Source organism: Anarrhichthys ocellatus, unplaced genomic scaffold (assembly GCF_004355925.1).
Source record: "Anarrhichthys ocellatus isolate YVR2014 unplaced genomic scaffold, GSC_Weel_1.0 scaffold21, whole genome shotgun sequence".
Lineage (NCBI taxonomy): Eukaryota > Metazoa > Chordata > Actinopteri > Perciformes > Anarhichadidae > Anarrhichthys > Anarrhichthys ocellatus.
The window spans coordinates 2,008,522-2,030,877 of record NW_022280051.1 but is presented as its reverse complement, the minus strand read 5'-3'; the positions used below and the strand labels follow the sequence as shown (position 1 = coordinate 2,030,877).

The following is a 22,356-nucleotide window of genomic DNA, read 5'->3' as shown; positions in this document are numbered from 1 at the left end:
TGAGTTGTATCGCACTGAAGTATGGGGTGTCCAAAATGTGTAATCTAAATGTTCCTTCCGACACGTTGTTATTCATCTCCTTCAGCGGCTGTATTGATGACACTTGTTGCTTTCAGCCACTTTGGAATATTTATCATGCACTAGAATCTTCTGCTGTGAGTGATAGAGAGAGTAAACTGCCAAAACAGTAAGTGTGCGCTTCTGGCATATTCCTTTCAGCATACTGCACACGGGAGAAAGCCGAGGAGGGAGAAGGGTGCAGAATAAAGCGAAGTGTAATGTCAAGTCGTTTATTAAAATAGTAATAATACAAAGGCTAGAAAATTCAGAAACGGTCATCGATATATAAAACAACTCACTAACACAAAATAGCAGCTGTTATATTTAAAGTTTACAGTATACAAACATATAAACAGAATGATCATGAAGTAAAAATAGTTAAGTATATCATTTACAAAAATTACAAAGTGTAATTTACAGAATGCACTGGGCTATTTACATGAAGGTAAATTAAATAACAGTTACAATGCCTGACAATCAATTTACAATACAACTATAAGATCCGCCACATTGACCAAGAATATAGATTTGGTTTCACTCATCTTAGTCCGTTGCCTTTAAATGAAACAGTCTTCGTTTAAACTGGTATTTGAGAGGCTTGCCCCTTGGTTTCAACCTGTGCAAGATGATTAAGGCCAGAGTTATTGTGTACAGTTATGGTCTTTGAAACCAACAACGGCAAAATGACTCAAAAGGCTGATGGGAAAGCCCCCAATATTAATATTTGTTCCTTTATTGCTATGTAACGTTTTTCATGTGATATTCAGAACATTCATCTCAGAGCTGACAATAGTATACATTGTTCTTTTCAGTAGGAGCCACACAAATGTGAGTAAAATACACTGCTTTTAATACTAACTGAGCTGGCAGTCATAGGGTCGTTCTGGTTTAATTAAAGGGAATAAAGGACGACAGGCCAATCAGAAATGGTCACTGATGGAGAAATTTGAAAGAAAGACATTCTTTTTTTTTTAGTCTAACTAACTAAACATCCCACATATTAATATTCAGTTATAATGTACTCCTCTGCTATCACCTGCATTGATTCACTTAAATCGGCTTTATTTTGATGATGCTAATTGCAAGAAACTTCACGTAAGATCTTTTTTTTATCGTTTTTGTTTTGTTTTGTATAAAACTTGCATTTCAATGTCTTCATCTTCTATCTAATGCCTATATTCATCTGTGCATTTAACGTGGAAGTACAACATTGTGCGATACGCAGTGCGCATTGTGTATATAATGCACAGTAAATGCATGTTAAACTCTGGGCAGAACAATACAAATTTAGCCAACAAGCACCAATGAATTAAAATGTTCAACCAAATGAAGCACACAATGTAACCTAGCAAGTCATTTCATGTTTGTGTGGCTTTTACCGGCGAGTCAATAATGCACCCGTTAGTCTGGGGAGTCATGATTACTCTCAGAACAAAGAAACTAATATCTCAATATCACACCAACATCTGGATTCCTTTCAAAAGATGACTTCTGCTTAGAAAAATAAATATACCTAAATACTACTTACAAGCTACCAGTCTCTTTAAATATCAAACACAATCAAAAGGCAAGAAGAAGCCAATCTGACATTACTCAGTGAACCAAACATATTCCAGATCTATAAGACCTATAATATCTTACAGCACAGCAGAAACAGTAAATCTGCGGCTATGTACAACAACAACAAAATATAAAACATCCTACTGACCACACACACAGCCCACCAGGGGCCAAAGTTCCCTCCAAACCGGAGACCAAATAGCCATGTTTTATTTGGCACGGCTCTTCGCTCTCTCATGCTACAAATATCAGCACAAGATTTTGGAGCAGTTCGCTCAGTCCTTCATCGACCCTCTCACAGGGAATCGTAACAGTTACAGCTAACTGGGGAAAAGGTAGTCCAGCTACTGCACACAATTAGCGCTGCATGGGTTTGCCAAGGCTGCTGCAGTAAGCTTTTCAAGCAGCAATAGTGTATTTTACATACGCAACTACTGGTATACCTCAAGCCAAACATTAACCTTTGCTGGACTTATAGAGGCTTTTTTTTTTTTTTTGGGACTGTTACCGTCTGTACTACCGAACTGATAATATTATTTTCATGCTTATATTTGTTCTCCCTTTTGGTATTACCATATTATTTTGTTGGATCATTTCAGAAACCAAATATTATTTTTTTCTGTGATATCTGTAGAGTATGCTAAAATGTATGACCAGATTAGGGACATAACAATTCATCCACCACTCATTTGTGTTGGAAGTATTAAGACTTAGTTTGCAGTCCAGCTTAACACAGAAGAAAACAGGAAGTCCCAGTCACAGTAGGGTACTTCGTGCGGTAACCTCCAGATAACTGTCTTCTGTCCATATTCAAGTAAATTCCAGGTAGATCATATTAAATCACGCGTGTCATTCTCATTGTCTTTGTTTGGGTCGCTTCAGAAAATCGGATTATGTTAAAGTACAATTAGTATGTCGTCCATGTGCTCGAGGCTTTGGTTGTAAAAAAGGATATTAATGCTAACAACCGGGATGTCTTGGAAGTGGAAGAATGGATGAGATTCCATTTCCTTCATCCGGTCTTCACTCACTAATCTGTCATCTCCGTAAAACGACAAATTCAGCCATTAAATCCCGAAATGAGCACTTTCTATAAGGTGTTCCTCCTCATTTCTCCCCCCGTGGTCCATGCTGGAGACACCTTTGAATTTGTTGGCCCCAAAGCCGCCCCTCCTCTCACAGGCTGCGGTGAAGTCGTGTGCACGTGGGTTGATTTTCACACCGCGCCATCATTTCCTCTCCAAACTGGGGTAAAGTTTGAACACCTTGTATATCCACTCAGAGTAGAAGGCAACGTTAACAAAAAGCGCAGGCTGTGACGAGGCACATTTTGTCCTTTGGATGCTCACGCCGATGATGACTTTGCGCTCATGCTCCTGGCAAACCAATGGACCGCCGTTGTCTTTCTGCGAGAAACAGGAAGAGGACGACACTTCAGAGAGACAGCACGCTAACGAGGACACTACACAGCATTGTATATGTTCAATTCAGCTATCTAGATGTTGCCATGTTAATAAACTGAGATGAACATTTAAAAAAAAAAATAAATGTACTTTTGTTGCAATCTGGTTGTTTCTGTTCTTACATCACACACACCCTCTCCTCTCTTGCCACCGGCACATATTCTGCTTTCCCCGGCGTCCCCTTTGATTTGTGAGCACATGTCGTTGGTGACCATGGGCATGGTCAAAGCGTTCAGCGCCTCATCGTATCCGGTGGCTGAAAGATATGCAGCGTAATTGTTAAATGTCACAGGCATTCGTTTTTGGTTGAATGACGGTTAAAAAGAAACGTGGCATGGAATATGGTTGAAAGAAGGCAGTACTTTTGGTTTCCCCCCATCCATACATGGTGCAGTTGGTGCCCTCGGGGATGTGACACTCTTTTACTGGAAGATGAATAGTGGAGGCACCTTCAGACACAGGGGCGGGACTAGAACAAACATAGCAATAGTCATAAATCACAGTCAAAATAAAACGCAACATATGGACACAAATAAGAGGCATGTCTGTCAAATAAGTTATGTAATTTTGTTTTTAGATCAATAACAATCTATTAAGTAAAATGATGATAAAAATAGATGAAATTGTTTTCCATATCACTAGTTGTGCTCAAACTTTAGGATGTTAAATTAGTGGAAACCGTGAGTCGTTGAGGACTTACTCTTCTAGTTTCAGCATAACCAGGTTGGATCCTTCCGGGCCACAGATCAGGCGAGAGATGCGTAGTCTCGGGTGGCTTGAGGATTCATTGAGGTGGCGCAGACCAACCTGCACACTGTAATCCTTCAGATCTGGAACACTGATGACCACAAGGACCAGGATGTAAGTTGTAAACCTACGGCATTGTTACTCAAAGAGTCATTTCCACATCATCACATATAATCTTGAATATGTAAACCAGCCATTTCAGGCTCCCTCATGTGGTTTAAATATGCACTGCAGATATAAATCTTAAAAGACTAAAGGAAGAACTTTTGCAAATTTATTCGGCAACCCTAATAAAATCCTCTGCGACCCAATTCAGACTTTGGGAATGACTGCTTTACAGAAAAAATTACTTCTAATGTTCATTTTTGCAAAACGCGGTGACATGACTAATGTAAGCAAGACATAAAGCAAAGTTTCAAAGTAGACCATGTCTTTCCACGACACACACAGGGCCTCTATCAGCTGAAAGCTACTGGTGTACACCACATGCTATACGTACAGAACTGTACATAGCTACAGAGATAGGGACACTTTCTTTAAAGCCACTACTTCAGATGAAGAGATACTAAATGTATATGATTGGCTCTGACACAGACAACTGCAGGAGTTAAACAGATCTGCAGACCAAACCATTCTGTTCCATATCTCAGATCCGGCCTGTCTGGGGAGTAACTATGAAAAGGTGGAGTATTACCAGGAGGTGAAGCACTGTTGGTCTGTCAAAATCCAATCCTCTCTGATCAAGGAGCCCCCGCACAAATGAACCTTCCTGAGGAAGATTTAAGAAGAATATTTTCGCCATTACATTGATGAATGGATTGATACATTTTGAAAAAAAACACACAGATGTAAAATGACTTACTCTCTTTGGATGCTGACAACCCAGCTGCCATCTGTACCTCGCACTTGGTGTCCTCCTACAATTCTGGTGTTTATATGCACAAAGCATGATATCTTGGGCCCAGTTAAAGCTAAAAGAGAAGACATTTTTTATGCTGCACGTTAGATGGATGTATCATTTACATTTCAATGGGGAAAATGTTTATTAAAACTTCAAAAAGGGAAACCATAAAATATGATTTGTTTAGTCAGGCACATGACACAGACGGATTTGATAAAAAGAGTAAAAAGGAAAAGGGACGAGATTAGCGATAAGAGGAAGAGGAAGAGGACTAGACGGGTAAAAGCCAGATAAGCCAAAGCGATACTCACTGTTCGGTTGAGGAGCCGCTGTAGCTGATTCACCTGATAGAGGTAAAGAAAAGCACAACAGTAAGGAGAGACCCCCACAGCAGCGGGAAATAACTTAGACCACCGACCATATATTGACACAGAAAGCATGAAACCTCATTGAAAAAGACGCCCTTCTTTACTTTATAAAGACTTCTCTGAATCGTTGTTGGAGGCTATAACGGTCAGCGCCGGCAGCAAAGGAATTTGCTCAAGAACGATATGTTTTACATTATGGAAATGATTCCGCGGCCAAGAGGCTCTTCAATGAGGCCATATTGAAACCAGCCCACGAAAATGTTGTCTCCGGCCGCTTGAGTGTATATTTTCTCCAATAAAAAGGATTGCAGCAGAGACCTGCATCTGTTTGATGTTTGTGCAACGTGTACTCACTGCCAATTGAATAAAACCACGGCTAATAGATTGTGTGAACCACCAGCCAAGCTGTATAAAAAGACAACAAAGGCTGCAATCAAATGAATGGATAGTGCTAGTTTTGGGAATTTCCAAATTCACTTGTACCAATACTTCCACTTTATCATTAACCTGCCTTTTCACTTTGACATCAAGCTTCTAGCTCTAAATTCAAAAGGCAGCGTTTTTTGCGATCGTCGATCGCAAAAAATGATGCGGCCATTTTTTAGCTTAGCACAGTGACTGGAAACAGGGGGGGGGGGGGACAGCTAGCCTTGCTCTGTTCAAATGTAACACAGACATGAGATTGGTATTGATTTTCTTATCCAACTCTTGGTAAGAAAGTGAATCATATCAAACTCTATTAGGTGTCTGACATAACACAGATGTATCTACTGTTAGAAGCGACTAGGTTAATTATGTCACTCACAGCGCTTTAGTTTGCAGTAGTCCCAGGCCAAACGGTTATTTGGATTGGTGTAACACCAGGGGCCATGTTTGTCCCGGTCGGGGTTCCGGCAGTAGTTCTTCTCCAGCCCTACATGGGATTCTGTAGAGTGAGAATCCCCACTGTAAAACAAACAAATACAGATTCTCATATTCCATTTGTTATTACACACACAGTGTATCAGAACTAACACTGGGCCTCATGAAGACTCATAGGCACTCTGAAAACACATGAGCACATGCATGCATGGAGTAGCACACACACACACACACACACATCATCATACTCATACAGTACATACACACCGTAGGTTACCATGTTATGCCTGGAAAGTTTGACTCTTTCATATAGTGCAATGAATCCTCTGCATTTGCTCCACAGAGCCCGTAGAAGGAAACGCAGAGTTTTGTGAAGGGTACACATGGGAGTATGAAAGTATGCACTCTAAGCATTCGGCAGGGCTCAGACCAGCAGGAGCCGCATCCTCTACGGAACGATTCGGTTGTGCTCCCGATTTGTAGGAATTCACAATTTAATTGCGAGTCTTTTTGCAACGTTACACTTGGCTCTGAGAGAATTAAGCGTAATCTCCTCAGAAATCCAACATCTCACTAAAAAGTAATTACTCCGGAAGAATTTGGACACACGCACACGGCAATAATACTAAGCGATGGGCGACAATTTGTCAGGAGGTGAAGATAATTCTACTTCCCAGGAGATTGTTAAACAAGCTGTGGCTCTCGGCAGTTTTTCCTGGGATGACCCTTGACCTTGAGCGGGGCAGACTCGCTGGCTGCAGTCTATGTGAGGGAGCTGATTGGCTTTGATCTACTTTCCTCAGAAAGCACTGCCTGGGGTCAGGGGTCAGCTCTGGAACATGTCCATCTGTCTGTGCCATTTTGGCTTTTAAAATTCCTGTAAATTAAGTAATTCCAACAGCCTGACTTAAGCATGAAGCAATAACACACTGGAGTGGGGCAACCTTTCCGTCAGGATGGGTCACTTGGAGAGCACCCCAGGGTTTCCTCTCGTCAGTTAGATGAATAATAATTGGGCCTGGTGTTGACCCCTGAGGAACCCCTGATTTCCTCTTGCTGTTTGTTTTCACTGCCGAGCTTCATTCATATGAGAGGGATTTTCGTCATCAACAAACACTCATCAAGTGAGCTGAAAAGAATAGCAGCCTCCCTAGGAAGCATCCCCAATGTTTCCCACTACAGCTTAAGCTTGACTGGGAGTTAGAAGAAGGAGCAAAGCAACACATTTACTAAGCAGAATAAACAACCGTGTTACCTGTTAATGTGATGTGACCAGTCTGCACAGGGAATACCGGATCGAGTTACGGATAAAGTGCCCCGATATGTCTCTCCGTTTTCTTCAAAACACTCTGAGGAAGAAACAGATATTATTATTTCAGATCATCTTGTTAAATATTCCCAGGAGAGCATTGAATTACTCAGCCCAGCAGTTCTCTCAAACACTTAAATGCAATCAGTGAGTGAGCAATACCCAAAGAACTACATATATGATTTGGGTGGTGGCCGACTTTGTCATTGATGCAAACATAACATAATTAAGTTCAGATTTTTTACTTCCCTTTGTGGTTTCGATGAATTTAATGTCAATGGCCCCTGTTTTAGGAATCTTTAAACCTCACTATGTCTGTCCTTTAGCAGAATGAAAAGAGTGGCTTTAGTAACTAAAAGACTAGCTGAAGTAACATAGGACCCTAGCCCTATTTTTAGGCCTCTGCTCGAAAATTGCATAGCCATACTCAAGAGAGTCCCGAGCTCTAACTACAAGGTCTATTTTAATAATTTTGATGCTAGAATACTGGAAACACTTGTGAGATGTGTTGAATTGTGTAAATATTGTGTATATGTTACTGGTTAATAACTGATACACTTATGGCACAGCTCAAATTGAAAAATTTCTAGGTTCGCCTGAAAAAAAGCACTTGTATTGAACATTTTTTTTTTTTTTAAATAATGCAGCTGCAAGCCTAAAACCATGCCACAGTCATAGAACAACACGTTTAACATGTCCCCACAACATATTTTACTTCGATTGAGTGAAGCAGGCCAGCATAAATGGTCATAAAAATCAAAACTTTGATTTTCGGAACCAGCTGTTGCATTGCTGTATACTCATTTTATATACTATATAACTAAATATTAACTATATATTCACTTTTCTTATCACTAAGAGTGTTCAATAATCCTAATAAATCAGTTTGACACCATTTTCAATAATTGTGAGCAGTTATGATGTGTCATATCTGTCATTCATAACAATAAATGGCTCATAATGTGTGTCTATGTGACTTTGGTAAGGCCGATTTACTCGTGTGAGACATTTTTAGATGCGGGATAGTCCAACGGGAGCCATGCAGGGGTGTTTGATCGTATCCGGGTCTGTTTACTGACTAAAAATCGCAAAATGCTGGGCGAACCCCCCTCTCTCCATGGATTGCTCCACCCCACAGAATCGTCTGCCATTTTGTGATTCATTCTGCCAGCGCATTGATCTCACTCACAGACATGCAGCAGAACATGGCGGGCAGAGCTGTGCAAAAATCGGCTCGAATAAATCCGTTTTTCATCGCCAAAACCGTCAAAACGTAAGTTTTCTTTTACCCAATTATTTTTCTCGTGACCTGCGGCTGATGTTGGCATGCATACCCATAACTTTTGAACGGTTTGAAAGAGAGTAATTTGGACACCGCTGTGCATTTCCGGGTCGAATCGTGCCCCTCCTGCATGTGTTCATCCGCCATGTGCGATCCTGCTCCGTGATGAGAGAGCCATAGAGTGAGCATAGGTCGTCGATTTTTGGCCAAAATTGTGGCAAATCTTCTAGATATCTTCCAGATATGATAGTAGTTCATGTATAATTGTGTTTGCAGTGTTTACAATGGCTGGTATGATGATGTTGCTCGGACTTTTCCCGTTAACTCGATATTTAATATGTCTGGAGCAATAATCATATTTCTTTATGAAAAATGCTTTCTACGACACGCTGAATGCTGCACACTCTAAAACAGCCCCCCGTGGGGGGCTCTCGGGTCCTATGGGTTGTGTGGACATCTTTCTGTAAATGTAAAGCAGAGAAACATGGGAAATGACAGAACACTATTGCCAAAGTTGGGTCGTTTTTGTTCTGCCATGAAATTGAACTAATTGGGCAGCACGCTGCCAAGTGGCTCAGTCCTATGGGAGCAAGACGGTGTCTGTGTAACTCCACTTTGCAAAAACATGATATGGCTTTAGAAGCATTTGTTGTTCTGTGTGTCAATCATATTATTTAAAAAAAGCTAATATTGAGATTATTAGACTAGATATTTGCTATTCTTTTGAAATCGTTTGTTTAGAAAACACTGGTAGTCTTATATGAATAGTTTGACGTTTGGGGAAATTAGATGAAAAAATCATTACCACTCTCATATCTGTATGGTAAATATGTTGCTACACCCACCAGTTAGCGTAGCTTAGCATAAAGACTGGGAACAGGGGGTAACACCTAGCCCAGTTCTGCCTAAACGTAACGTAATCTGTCAACCAGCACCTCTGAAGCTCATCAATGAACACATTAAATATTGTCAGGACAAAAATGGAAATAAAAATATTTCCCCAGATGTTGAACTGTTCCTTTAAAATTGTACAGTAATTTACCTATTTTTTGTGTGGCCTCAGCATCACACCTGGGGATGTGGGTGCAGTTGGCTATCCTTTGATTAGGGTCTGTAGTGAAGCACCATGGGTAATCTGCACCATCAGGGTTACGGCAGTAGTTCTCTCTAAGGTCTCTATAACACATACACAAACTACAATTTAAATGATGGTGCTGATGTATTTTCTGTACAGCAAAGCTATCATTTTATGTTTCATGCTCATTTACTTTTTGGCATTTCAACAGTCAAATGCACAAAATGAACAAATAAACTTCCTTGACACAGCAGAGATAATTGAACGCAAGCTGCCAGGGGCCATGAGAGATACTTTACTCACTTCCATTTGAAGTTGTGATGAAGAAAGGAGTGATTATGGGGCAACTGGGAGTGCCATCGCTGACATGTCACACCCTCTGGAGTGACATTCATTGTGCCTCGGTAATCCGTGCCCTTTCCCTGGAAACAGGATGTTGTTACATTGACATCTGCGTCCTCACACGAGTCAGAATCTAGCAAAGAAAGAAAAAGACAGAAATTGTAATTGTGAGTGTTGGCACGAGAGAAGACGTTCGCTTTAGTGAATGAGATTTAGGAGGGAGGGAAGGAGGGAGACATTAATCCCCAGAAGAATGTGTGATGTTTAACCTGGAGAAAGATGATCAAAAACAGTAGCACCCCCCCTTGTCTCAACTGCGATAGGAAACTTTATGTGTGTTCATAACACCGGTGCACCACATTCTTGCACGTAGGGACATCCACAATAATATGCAGTTATTTAACTTGCTGACGGCACACCATGTCACAGGTTGTTTTAATAAAAACTCGGACCCTTACGATATTAAGGAATACATCATTGCCTAAACACAAACATTACAATTGTGTTCCTGTTTATTGCAGCCCCACCAAAGATATCACATCCAACCCGGTCTGGCCGGGGCAACTTTATCCACCGGAGAACTATTCCAAACATCTTCAAATGGAATTCTGCTTTTCAGCAGTGCAGGGATAGCAGCGCATGGGGAGCGACTTCTCCCCTCTGGATTTCTGTCTCTGTTTCTTTAGCCTTTGACAAATGAGATGGGAGGAATGGAGGAGGAAAGGGAATGTTTTGAGGCAGAAACGAGAAGGCGGATGGAAAAAGAGAGATTCTTTGGCTTGATGTAATGCATGCCAGTGTCCGTGTGCACTGCGTCGTACAGGTCAGTGGTTTTTATCTTTCTGAGGGCAGGCATTGAGGGATGCGCACATCTGGACAAATGCAGATCCCCAATCCCTCGCTGTAAATCATAACATGTAGTGTCGAGTACATGTGTGTATGTGTCTGACAGACAAAGAGAGACGCTGCGCGTGTTTGTGCATGTGGGGATATTTCATTGTGCTTTCAAAGACAAATAATATTAATAAATTCTCCAATGGTGTAACCTCTTTTTGGCATCCATTCTTTATCTTTTCCCTCTGTCTTTTGGAAGACAGATGAAGGCAAAAGCTATCTAAACTACGACTCTGTCAAACTCTGCCAAATGTGATATGACTCAAGTGAGGTTATACTGTTAATCCCTCCAACACATTTCTCTAAAATGTTTTTACATACAGTACCATATCAAAAACAGGGCTGCAGTTAGTGATTTTTTTTTTACAAAGTTTTTCTTTTGTCTAAAACTTTGATGGTTCACAGTGATTTTTTGTTAATATTGATAAAAAAAAATAGAGGTTGGAGACAAAGAAACAAAGTTTCTAAAACAACTATTAGGTCTTCTGATGGCCATGTGTCACATCTCTGTATAATAGCCTCTGTTGTAACACTCCATTTTAGTGGCCCTTGTCATCTGTGAGTGGCCTCAGCAAAGCACTTCTGACTCTCTGAAGTCAGGCCCTCCCCTGTACAAACAACCTATTTACTCTTGCTTGTTGAGGGAAAAGGATTCGAAGCCAAGCACCACATGAAACATCTAGCCGGGTAAACAAAAACCTTAGGAGACTCTGGGAGGGCAGAAGAGGAACTTTCTTGCTCTGTTCACAGCAACCACCAAAGTCCTGTATGTAACAACCCCCCTGGAGCTCTCAAACCACTATAGCTGTCAGTACCGACTCTGAGTCTGTCTGTCCAAAAACCAAGCAAGAGACCCTGAAACAGTTACTGTGAAATGTCGTTGACGAGAATGAGACCTACGTGAGGTCACAGGGACCCTTGACCACCAAAATCTAATCCAGGTGGATGTTTGTGCCAAATTTGAAGAAACTCCCTGCAGGCGACCCTCTGGCCACGGCTGTCGCTGGAGCATAAACGTCAGTAAAACAATAATTTGGTTTTAAATTAATCTGTTGAAGACTTTGTCCACAAAACCCAAGCCCCACAATAGGAGTCTGCACAGTACATATACCCTTACCACACACGGTGATGTTGCAATACTCCCACAGAGTTGTGGGGTCCATGGTGTAGCACCAGGGACGAAGACGATTATCTGGGTTACGACAGTAGTTGTCCCTTAAATCTTTGTGACGATACCTGAGAGAGGAGAAAGAGAGGAAGGAAAACATTTCAAGGGATGGAAGTAAGTCATAACAACCGGTTAGGTCTACCTCTCCTGAGTATTAGCGTCAGTTATCTAAGCATCTGTCATGGCTGTGTGCAGCATTGTCCGCGGGAAAGGTTAGCACGTGATTAGCAGCTTCGCAGCTTACTTTTTGGGCTGGAAGTGGTGTTTGTTAGGCCTGGTTGAGTCCCACCTCTGGCACTCCTTGCCACTCTCCGTATGGTCAAGTTTGCCCCGGTAATCTTCCCCATTACACGTCATACACACTTCTGTCAAAAAGAAAACAGCATTTATCAAGAATTCTTTCCTCAAGTGATCAAAGCAAACAAAACGTATGAATTCAAGGAAATAAAGTAACATTTATTTGCCTTACCCTCTGAACACTGTGGTATGCCACACTCCTCGGCTCGTACATTGGGGTCTGTGGTGTAGCACCACGGACCACCAGGATCGTTGTTGGGATTCCGACAGAAGTTCTCCCTCAGGTCTTGCGTTGGGTACCTATCAGGATAAAACCTACAGGGGAGCAGACAGACATGATTCAAAGTGTTAACTGATACTGTAAGCTGTGTAAATACATTTTAGGGAGTACTTGCACACTCGGCTGCTCCAATGGTGTATACAGCACCGTACCTACCTGCTAATCGCTCTCGGTAACAAACCAAATAAAAGGCATTTACATTCTGTTCATTCTGCGAAAGGCTAGTGCCGACAGTGTTGCCAGCTTGTATTTCAAATCCTTAAGTAACCAGTCACCTAAATCATATGCAAAGTAAGTCATCAATATCTCTTGAGGTTTGCACCTTTTGCATGATCGCCTTACCGATTCCTACCATATCCCAGCTCCCTCATGTGTGAAGCAGCCAGACTCTGTCACAGCACAGTAACCTCCAGCAGCACAGAGCAATGCTACGAACCACTTGGAGCAGACCAAGCAGGTCTTTTGCTGGCAGCCTTTGAACACGTTTAAACCTAATCCTTCTCTGTCATCTGCAGCCTCACCTCAGTGTGAACAAGCGACTGTAAGTAAAAGAACCTGGCTAGTCCAAACATATGGGATGTAACAATGACGAGCGCCATGGGAAACCCCATACTAAATGAACAGTGTGTGAAATTCGTCTTCTGTCAGGGCAGGATGATGAAAAGCTGGCATGTCAGCACCCCCTGATCCATGCCGACCACATTCCCCCTCCCACCAAGAGAGACAGAGAGGGAAGACAGGAGGAAAAGCTGTGGTCGTAGGAGAAAGGTGAAAAGAAAAAGTGAGCATAATGGAGTGAGCAAAAAGTCCAGAGCTCAGTGGATAGTTGATGATGTAAAAACAAACATGTGCAGGTAGAGAAATAAAAAATAAAAAAGACCAGTCCACCCTCCCTCCAGCAGCTTGTCTGAACACACTACCCCAGACAATGACTCTTTTCGTGGGGGAGTCTGCTCTGCTCTCCCCTCTGTGCCCTGAGGCTCATGCAAGGCTCCTACACTAATGCACAACATCATTCAACCCAGAACTACAAGAAACTGCAGGCATGTAAAAGAAAAGGGAGAAAGAAGAGGAAGGTCCTAAGCTTCAGACGACAGTCCCGACTAAAGAAAAATATGATAGGGTTAAGTCCAACAGCGGCATTTCACGTGTGCTTGTAACTACAACAAAACACTTGTTCCCCTTTGTTACAGCAGTATGCCAAGAGCCAAATCTCACATCTGTTGCGTGCAACTTATAAACACAATATATTGCTATCATAATACAGTATTCTTAATTTATAAATGGGATTACAAGGACCCTCACTTTACAAAAAAAAAACAAAAAACAGTTTGCACCTGGTGAGAGTCCGTAAAAGCCACTGCATGGGAGCAAGTTAGCCATAATGATGTTGCACTAACAGATGTTAGCCAGTTATTCATCTCCTTGCCAAAGTCTGTTCCCATCGGAGCACAGACACACATGCTTTGCTCCCTGGGCCGGCTAAACTTGGCGAGATTTTGAATATCACTGAAGATGAAATCTAGACCCGAAGTAACTGCCGCAAAATGTCTCATGCACCTGGAACAAAAGCAGTCATGCTTCAATGCAACAGCTTTTTAAAGGAACAAAGTGTTTAGAGATTAGAGCAAGCAAGCGTTTTAAAGAGATAAATAATGATTTTGGAAGCCGGGTGCGAACGACAGCAGACATTTGAAAATAATTTGAAATTTGGGGAAATGCACCAATTCACTTTCTTGCGAAGCGTTAGAGCAGCGAAAAGGTGAGAAGGTCAGTAGAGCTCTCATTTTTGTCTGTTAAATATGAAGCTACAGCCAGGAGATGGTTAGCCTAGCTTAGCTCAGTGTAAAGACTGGAAACAGCTAGCCTGGCTCTGTCCAAAGGTTTGCAAACATCTTACTTACTGCTCTCTAATTAACAAGTTACCGTCGGATGAGCCATGCTAGCTGTGTATTCAGTCTCTCTGCTGAACTGAGCCAACGGGCCTTCGGTGGTACATGGTGGTCATATTCACTGTCGTCCACAGACACGAGAGTGGTATCAATCGTTTCGTCTAACTCTCGGCAAGAAGCTGTGTGTTTCTGTAGCTGAGCTTTCTCACTGCTTTCCCAGAGGAAACTTGGAGAAAAATAAAAGAAAGTCCCGCTGGGAATAAATAAATGATTGCAATGTTATCCTTTATTATTAATATGAACAGGAATTTTCCATTCCATTCCTCTCTCCATGCATGGCTGGGCATTAATACACACTTTTTTTTTTTTTTTTTTTTTTCAGAGCCTTGGTTCAAAAACTAAATATAGACAGCAGGTGGAAGTCCCTTTCCTGGAAGGGAACCTCCTGAGAAATCACCCCTGGTCCACGGTGACCGGTCAAGCATGAAAATAATAGTTACCTGAAGCTCAAATGGTGCGTGGTTCATTATGGTGGTAATTCTCACACAGCGGGACAGTCCCATGTTAGGTAACCCACAGTGGCACTAAATCTCCCTTAAGTAAAGCTCCCTTTGACCCTATGAAAGTTAAAGGTTGCTGACAAGCGAAGGCGATGTTACATTTGCCATCTGGGACGAGGACTGGAACCGTGTGTCAAATAAACAATGACAAAGGATTCCTAATGTGGAGAGCTGCTTCTGGAGAGGGAATGGAGGAGTAAAGGAGTGCATGGGGATCAACGCTGTAGTGCGTTTTAATTACGGGGGATCACTGAACTTGTATTTCTCTCAGTATGTCTGTGGCTTTGTGAGCTCAGCTGGACTACCTCCTTTGTGTCTACTTTTCACTCTGCCCTTTTTCAAACTCTTATTACTCTGTGTCTCAAAACCCCCCTTCCTGCCGCAGTTAAAATATCTCGTAACTAATGAGCCCCGCTAACGAGATGCTGGCACAGAATCCATCGTCTAAAATTCACAGATCTCGCCTGGCTTGTAGCCGAGGGAAAACATCTTTGGGACACACCTGATGGCCTGCGGTGCAGTGGAAAAACAAGCTCGGTGGAGAGGACATCCCCGCATGTGTTGAAAGAAATCCGACTTATTTCTGGGTAAATGTTCACCCGTCTCCCAGCCTCCGCCTTCCCTTAACCCCTGAGGTGCAAAGGGATGATCCGAGCATCTATAAATCAGCGGCTGAGGCCTGGTCAATATCAGACACAGAGAAATAGAGAAGGAGCATCCATGAAGGTTGCGGAAGCCTCAAGATTAGAGAAGCAGACTTTGAAGGCTGCTGGTTCAAATCTACAGAAACCTGGTGGTGGTGGTGGTGGGGGGGGGGGGGGGGTGATTAACACCTTCCACTTCTTGTCATCAAGCAAGGCACTGCAGCCTCAAGGCAACATGTCTGTGACCTCTCATGAGTAGCCCCAATTCCCAACAAAAATGTGTTTTTCATACTCTTTCTTGGTCAAAAATGAGAGGACTTACGTGTGTTCATTGATGTTATTATCGGACCAAGCTTGGCAAGTGATGTTTGACTTCGTCCAAGACCTCCTCCCTCTGTAGTTGTCCTTGGTGCCGACGATACACTCCCTTATATAATCTAAGTAAGGGCAAAGGCATAAAAAAAAAAAACATGTGAAAGCATCCATTCATGTTCTCACTTCTACAAGTTGTCTCTGTGTACTCTTTGTGTGCCAGTTTATACACTGTTTAGTCAATTAAAAGTTGATTTGCGTCCCCTGCCTTGACCACCTGGAATATATTTTCCCATGTATGGTCAATTAAACCTTTTTACAGCGAGTGTTTTAGTACATACCAGCTTGTGTGTTATTCCCAAAACAGACAACTCCCTAAAGTTCATTAAATGTCACCGGGGGGGGGGTTTCCGTAAATGTTGCAGTAAATTCTAAAGCGCTAGATTCCACAGCCTGCACCGGAGAAAGCCTTTGCGTACCGACTGTAAACAATGAATTTTGTTGTTTACACTTCAGTCTGCTACATGTTTATGCGTGCGACTCTCCCCACTGGCGTGACTAAACAGCAGGGGGGGGTAAGGAAGGGTTGGTTGCTTTTATTGTGTCAACAAGGAAAAAACCCGAAGACCTTATAACACGGGGAGGCGACGCAAGAAGCACAACCTGCAATCGGCCACAAACAATCCGCCTGTGTACATCAGTCTGCACCGGAACGCTCTCATGAGAAAAACACCCGAGCGCGTACAACTCAACCTTAAGTGTAAATAGGACGACGTTTACCTTTTTTTTCATACAAGGTAAAGTTGACGCTGGCCTGCTTTTGCACACCGTGGGTGAAGCGGTCAAAAGGAAGCAAGTGGCATTTCCTGTTGTGCCGATGAAAGTTGAAAGCCCTGTAGAAACACGCGGGAAGTAGTTGAGAGATGGACAAACGATAAACAACAAAAATATGTAAATACTGTGTCAACACGGGAGGAGAGGAGGAGTGAGGGGGGGGAACGGCCACGTTTCGGCGAAATACAGAGAGTAACTGACCTGCAGTTGAAGCTTTTCTTGACCTTCTTGCACTTGCGGGCGCAGTGTTCCTGGGATCGGCTTTTCCTTACCAAAGGAGGCTGAGGGCAGTCTGTGCAAACCAGCATGCGACTTTCACTCTTTTCATACTTCTGTAACGAGTGATGAGCCCTACAACATCCTGCAAGAACACAAGGACACAACATGTTCAATGTGTGTGTTTTGGTGCAGTCATTAGATTGGCTGTGAGGTTGGAAGGAGATAGGACCTGCTAATGCCAGGTCCATCTCGTATGGGAGTAGCTGTTTCTAATAAATTCCATTCACATGAACATCAAAGTTGTAAGCATGGCTGGGAAACTCGGTAAAGGGAATTTGCTAGAAACAAAAATGGATTACCCAAATTTTATTCATGTAGTGATTTACTGTCAAGGAATCGATTTATATGACCAGGTTTTCAATGATATAACTATCTACAGTTGTCAAAATGACATCGTCACATACAGTATCTTGTGTGAAGCGCAAAGGCCCCGAAAGGTGCCGCGGCGCGTGTTCGTGAGACTCCAACATTTCTTTTGAACTAAGCGACTACACTTTTCAGACATGACCGCAACAGATACTGATGAAGGCGAATAACTTAAATTAAAAAGTAACATTTTTTTATATTCTCAGGATGCTTTTAAAAACGACATCTTTTTTTGCCAGCTAAATCAAATTGTTTACAGGATAATTCAACCTTTTCAACCTTTGTTTCATTAGAATACATTTCTCCCTCTAAATATTGGACATTTTTCTTGAGCATTAAAACCTGTGTGTGTGCCCGTCTGTCTATAGACAAGTACAAACAAGGTTTCAGGTGGCAGAACTCGAGTTCTCACTCCACCCAGAGAACAGGTTGTGAGTTTTATCACACGTCCCCATTGTACTTTATATTTTCTGATTGATCTGCCCAGGGTTGCTTAATTATTTCCCTTGCAGTTTACTCCTTCTCCTCCCTTGTTTACTGTGTGTATCTACAGTGTCAGCTTTCAAGTAAAGGACAAATGCAAAAACAAATCGAAGAAACCGCGATTCTTTTCTTTTGTCTCCTCCTCATTGACAATGCATCAAACATTACTCAAACACTGGGAGACATGGCCAAACATTTCCCTGCTGTCAAGGCGCTGGGGTGGAGAAGAAGAACTTGTCAAAATGAGAGTATTTCCTTTAGTTGCTTCACGGTGGTTTGACTATATGAACAACAGGAGGCATGAACACCGGTTCCAGAGTCTTTGCATTGGAGGACGTGGAGCAAAGATGAAATGATTTCACCGTCGTATATATTTAACTGGACGGCCAGGAGTCCATGAAAGCGTCCAACTACAGTTTACTTACAGCCCCCTATGCTTGTTATGAGCATCCGCCACTGCATCACACTTGAAACATCATTGTGCAACTCCTGAACCCGTGAACACTTGAGAAAACCTTTTCTTTAGAAGGTGCTTCAGCTGTGCTGGGCAAACCGAGGTATAGCGGACGAGTTCATGTGTCGGGTAATTAGGAAAGAAGTGCGTCCAGCATCAAAACTCAGCTCCAAAATGCTCCCAGGCACTCCTGCTTCAAACCGGGGCAGCTGCCTGAGAAATGCAGAATGAACTGTGAAGACACCCAAGAGAACAGAATGACGCGCTCCAGTGTCTCGTTTGGAGATTTAATGCTCGTGAAAGCATAGCTCATGTTTAACTGCTTTCAGAGACAGCCACACATCTCCAAGAACATTTGAACACTAACTGGCTGGGCAATATATTGATATAATATCGATATTGGGAAAAGAGACAAACACTTGTCTTAGATTTTGATATGTTAATATCCTAATGTGGTATAAGTGTTGTCTTTTCCTGGTTTTAAAGGCTTCATTACAGTAAAACGAAACATTTTCATCATGTAAATAGTTTGCGAAACGGTCATCCCGTTGCAATATCGATATGGAGGCAAAAATAACATGATATATGAAAGTCTCATTAGGCCTCCTGCTGTTTAACGTAATGTGACATAATTAATTCATTTTGAGTAACAAAGGTGACGTTTCATTTATAGGGAACAAAACAGGATGCAGCCAGAAATCCCTTTTTCCAGGAAAGCTCTGATGTCACGCACTAATTAAGTTTTATGTGTACATTTTGTCTCAGCTATTGGCATCCAACATGTACTAGACAGCTTACAGTATTTGGAGAAATGGAAAACTGTCACAGTCGGATGAAGACCACAATGAATTATTTTTTTCATTTTTTGTTATAGGCCTTTCTTGAGAGCCATTTCTTTGGGAAGAAGCACATCAAAAGAGAATTATATCATTGCAGAGACATGCACCTGGGTTCAAAAGCAGGACAAAACCATATTTTAAGTCAAAAACCTCTGCGATACAAATCATACACTTCTACCTATATCGGAAAAAAAGGTTAAGAGCACCATCCTTCAGGAGAATGGAGCTCTACTGTAAATGCTGCTTGTCCGGGCCACAGCAACATCGCTAAATGCATTATGTGTTTAGTTACAATAGTTTCCCCGTTTATAATTTGGGGCAAGTGCGATATAAATCACAGAGGGAAATCTCATGCTACCGAGTTACAGCAACGTGCTCCTGTGCCAGCATCCGTCACAAGGCGCGGTGTGTGTACTTAGGATATTGAAAACTGTGTAGCGTTTAGAGGCTCCTCGTGGCTGAAAATGTTTTTTTTTGGGGAGGACTTGTTATTAATGTTTGGGCTCCACTAGACCACATCTGGCACTCATCACAGTGTTGTTACAGCCCTGATGTCTGGCCAGGCTGCTCAATTAGATTTCACTTAGTCTCTTCCTCTGCTCGCGGTCGGACTCCTGCTATCTCCAGATCCCAAACATTCGCAGAAGTCGGAGATTATAATAAAAACGCGCTCAATGGGCGAGTGTGAGAGAGGCGAGATGTAATGAGAAGAGGCAGCCGTCGCTTACAGGGACGAGTTTCGAGTCTCCAGTTTAGCTTTGGGAAATGTAGATAGGAGAGGTGAATGACCGACACTCTGACCTTTCTCAGAAAACTTCCTCTTAGGTGCCCTTGAGCAAAGAAAGAAGTGTCAGCTGGATACGATTTTTTTAGTCACCATGTAAAAATTTCAAGGCAGCGTTGATGAAAAACTCTATTACATGAACAACAGGAAAGTGGCAAGTTAAAGGTGTGCCTCTGTCTGGGAATTAAGCAGACATTACATCTGCTGCAGAACGCGCAAAATGTGGAACTGCCTCAGCAGCCAGATGTTAACCCCCCACCCCAACCCTTACACACACCCCATGCACACACACCCCCTTTTCTATCTCTCTACAGTCAGGGGCGCGCAATTTACTTTCCCCAAACTGAACGGCGGTCAGGGGTCAGGGTCGGCACCCCTGGAGGTGGCAACTATGGATTCAGTGCTTTACTTTATAGCGACATGTCAACGGGGCGGATGTAAACCGGGACAGCATCAGTCACAGATAGTCTGCGCTTCACGAAAGGAGCGGCACTTTTGGACGCGTTTCACGCGTGTGCGCTCCGTGCTGTGACGCAATATCACACGAAGATATTGAGCGCCTATTAGTGCAATGGAAAGAGCCGATATTAAAAGTTTAAGAACAAAGCAGTGACATCAGCTGATGCACTTCAACCAAACGCTTTTTGGCATGGTGGTCGTCCTTAATCTGGAGGAGGAAACGTTCTGATTACCAAATATTATTGCACAAAACTATTTAAATGCATTGATGATACGAGCCTTTAGATCAATTTGCAAATTTGACCCAATTAGATAACTGAACTAATGGGAGCTCAGCGGCAGCAATTGATTTGTAAAAGGAGGAGCAGTTTGATAAGACGCCAAATTGTTTATTCAAAGTTTTGTGGTTGTTACATGTTTGGAGATCTTCAGAATTCGCCTGACCTAGTTCTTTCTACAAAGCTCAGTAAATGACAAGCCGCCGTAATTAATCAAAGGGCTTATTGAAACAACAGTGCAGGACGGGGCTTGTGATCAAGTTCAAGCAACGTCCTTATCTATAATTAAATCAGGCAAATTTTAAGTGCTGACTGGAAAACAAAATATGACAAATGGCAGCCTAATTCTATTTGTGCCCACTTTTCATATATATATATATATATATATATACACACACACACATTTATTTATTTTTTATTTATTTATTTTTTGACATTTTCTTATGTGCGTTTCTCATTTTGATGAATGGACAGAGTGCAGAAAATAAGGAATCAAATTATATTTTGATATTGAAATTAACTACAAGCAGACATTGCCCATGCAATAACTCCACATCTCACAGACACAGCTCTTCATATCTTACCTGTATTTAATATAGTGACCACAACACACACCACAGCTTGGTAAATCCATACGTTTGTCCTCATGGTTAGGAAGTTGAAAGCAGGTTAGAATCCGGATTTGTTCCGCGACAGACTCGGTGGCTGAATAAAGTCCAGAGAGGCTGAGGACCAGCACGAGACTTGCCTTCCTCACGCAGTTGCCACTTTTCCAAGAAACCGCACGTCCTCGGTTCAACCCCCTTATACTTGGGTTTGTGCTCCTCTCTATCAGCGTCTCTCCACACCAGTGTCAAATCCTGCGGAATAAATTGTACAACTTCCGGTTGTTCTTTTCAAAGTAAAATCGGATCACAAGCCAAAAGTTCTGGATGTCAAAGTTTTGATGATGTTTCAAATTTTTCATATAGTGTCGAAAAACTCCAAAAAAATGAATAAATATTGTCTGTGCAGCCCAAGATAGCCAATTTAGTTCATTAACTTACTTTAAGTCCAGCCCACATACATTCAGAATCAGTTGCCATAAATACTTACTGGGGCACTGATGGTGTATTAATCCACATCTGAAAATAGTCCCCAATTGACTTTTTACTAAAAACTAGAGTCAATCTATTTTTGACCCATTTTAACATCTTATTAGGAGCGCCAGCCTTATTATTTAACAGTACTGAGAGATAATCTGTAGTAAACCAAAACACAAATTGGTTTTATTTAAAATTCGACCAGTTATCAAAAGCATTTTTAGCATACTTCTAAAAGCATGCAGGATTAAGTGAGATTTCATTCATCAAACAAGTCAGCCAGAATAAGCCAACAGCAATAGAATAATGGTTTGGTTGTTCTGTACAACCCCCCTGAATGTGTGCAGCTTTAAAATGATCGAAAATAATGAAGTGATTTTGCTTTTATTTTGAAAGTAATAAATCACACTGTTTTTTGTCTGAACAGACTGGACTGAAGAGGACTTCATTATAGTGTATCCTATATGTCAGGCATTTCAACTT

The 22,356-nt window shown here is 42.0% G+C and overlaps 1 protein-coding gene across 2 annotated transcripts; it reads right to left on the bottom strand.

The window, feature by feature from the left end:
• Window positions 1–291: 291 nt before the first annotated feature.
• Window positions 292–21,604, bottom strand: hgfa (hepatocyte growth factor a). 2 transcript variants are annotated; one of them, XM_031858761.1, is made up of 18 exons: window positions 21,376–21,604; window positions 17,051–17,210; window positions 16,796–16,908; window positions 16,026–16,140; window positions 12,500–12,642; window positions 12,275–12,395; window positions 11,980–12,098; window positions 9,930–10,101; window positions 9,594–9,745; window positions 7,216–7,309; window positions 5,905–6,044; window positions 5,043–5,075; window positions 4,693–4,801; window positions 4,525–4,599; window positions 3,784–3,921; window positions 3,446–3,552; window positions 3,206–3,339; window positions 292–3,026 (listed from the first exon to the last, which is right to left on the bottom strand). In XM_031858761.1, the coding sequence occupies exons 1-18, from the start codon at window positions 21,437–21,439 to the stop codon at window positions 2,850–2,852; spliced, it is 2,166 nt and encodes a 721-aa protein (XP_031714621.1). In that variant the 5' UTR covers window positions 21,440–21,604; the 3' UTR covers window positions 292–2,849. The 2 variants fall into 2 exon arrangements, with proteins under 2 accessions (XP_031714621.1, XP_031714622.1); XM_031858762.1 differs by having other exon boundaries at window positions 9,594–9,727.
• Between the last annotated feature and the right edge of the window lie 752 nt (window positions 21,605–22,356).

What these genes read in the sequence shown, in the direction of transcription:
- hgfa (XM_031858761.1), bottom strand. Translation starts at nt 21,439, where the DNA reads ATGAGGACAAACGTATGGATTTACCAAGCTGTGGTGTGTGTTGTGGTC. An exon ending in GTTGTCAGCATCCAAAGAGA is followed by an intron (nt 4,600 to 4,692) that starts GTAAGTCATTTT and finishes AATCTTCCTCAG; the next exon opens with GAAGGTTCATTTGTGCGGGG. An exon ending in CAACAGTGCTTCACCTCCTG is followed by an intron (nt 3,922 to 4,524) that starts GTAATACTCCAC and finishes TGTGGTCATCAG; the next exon opens with TGTTCCAGATCTGAAGGATT.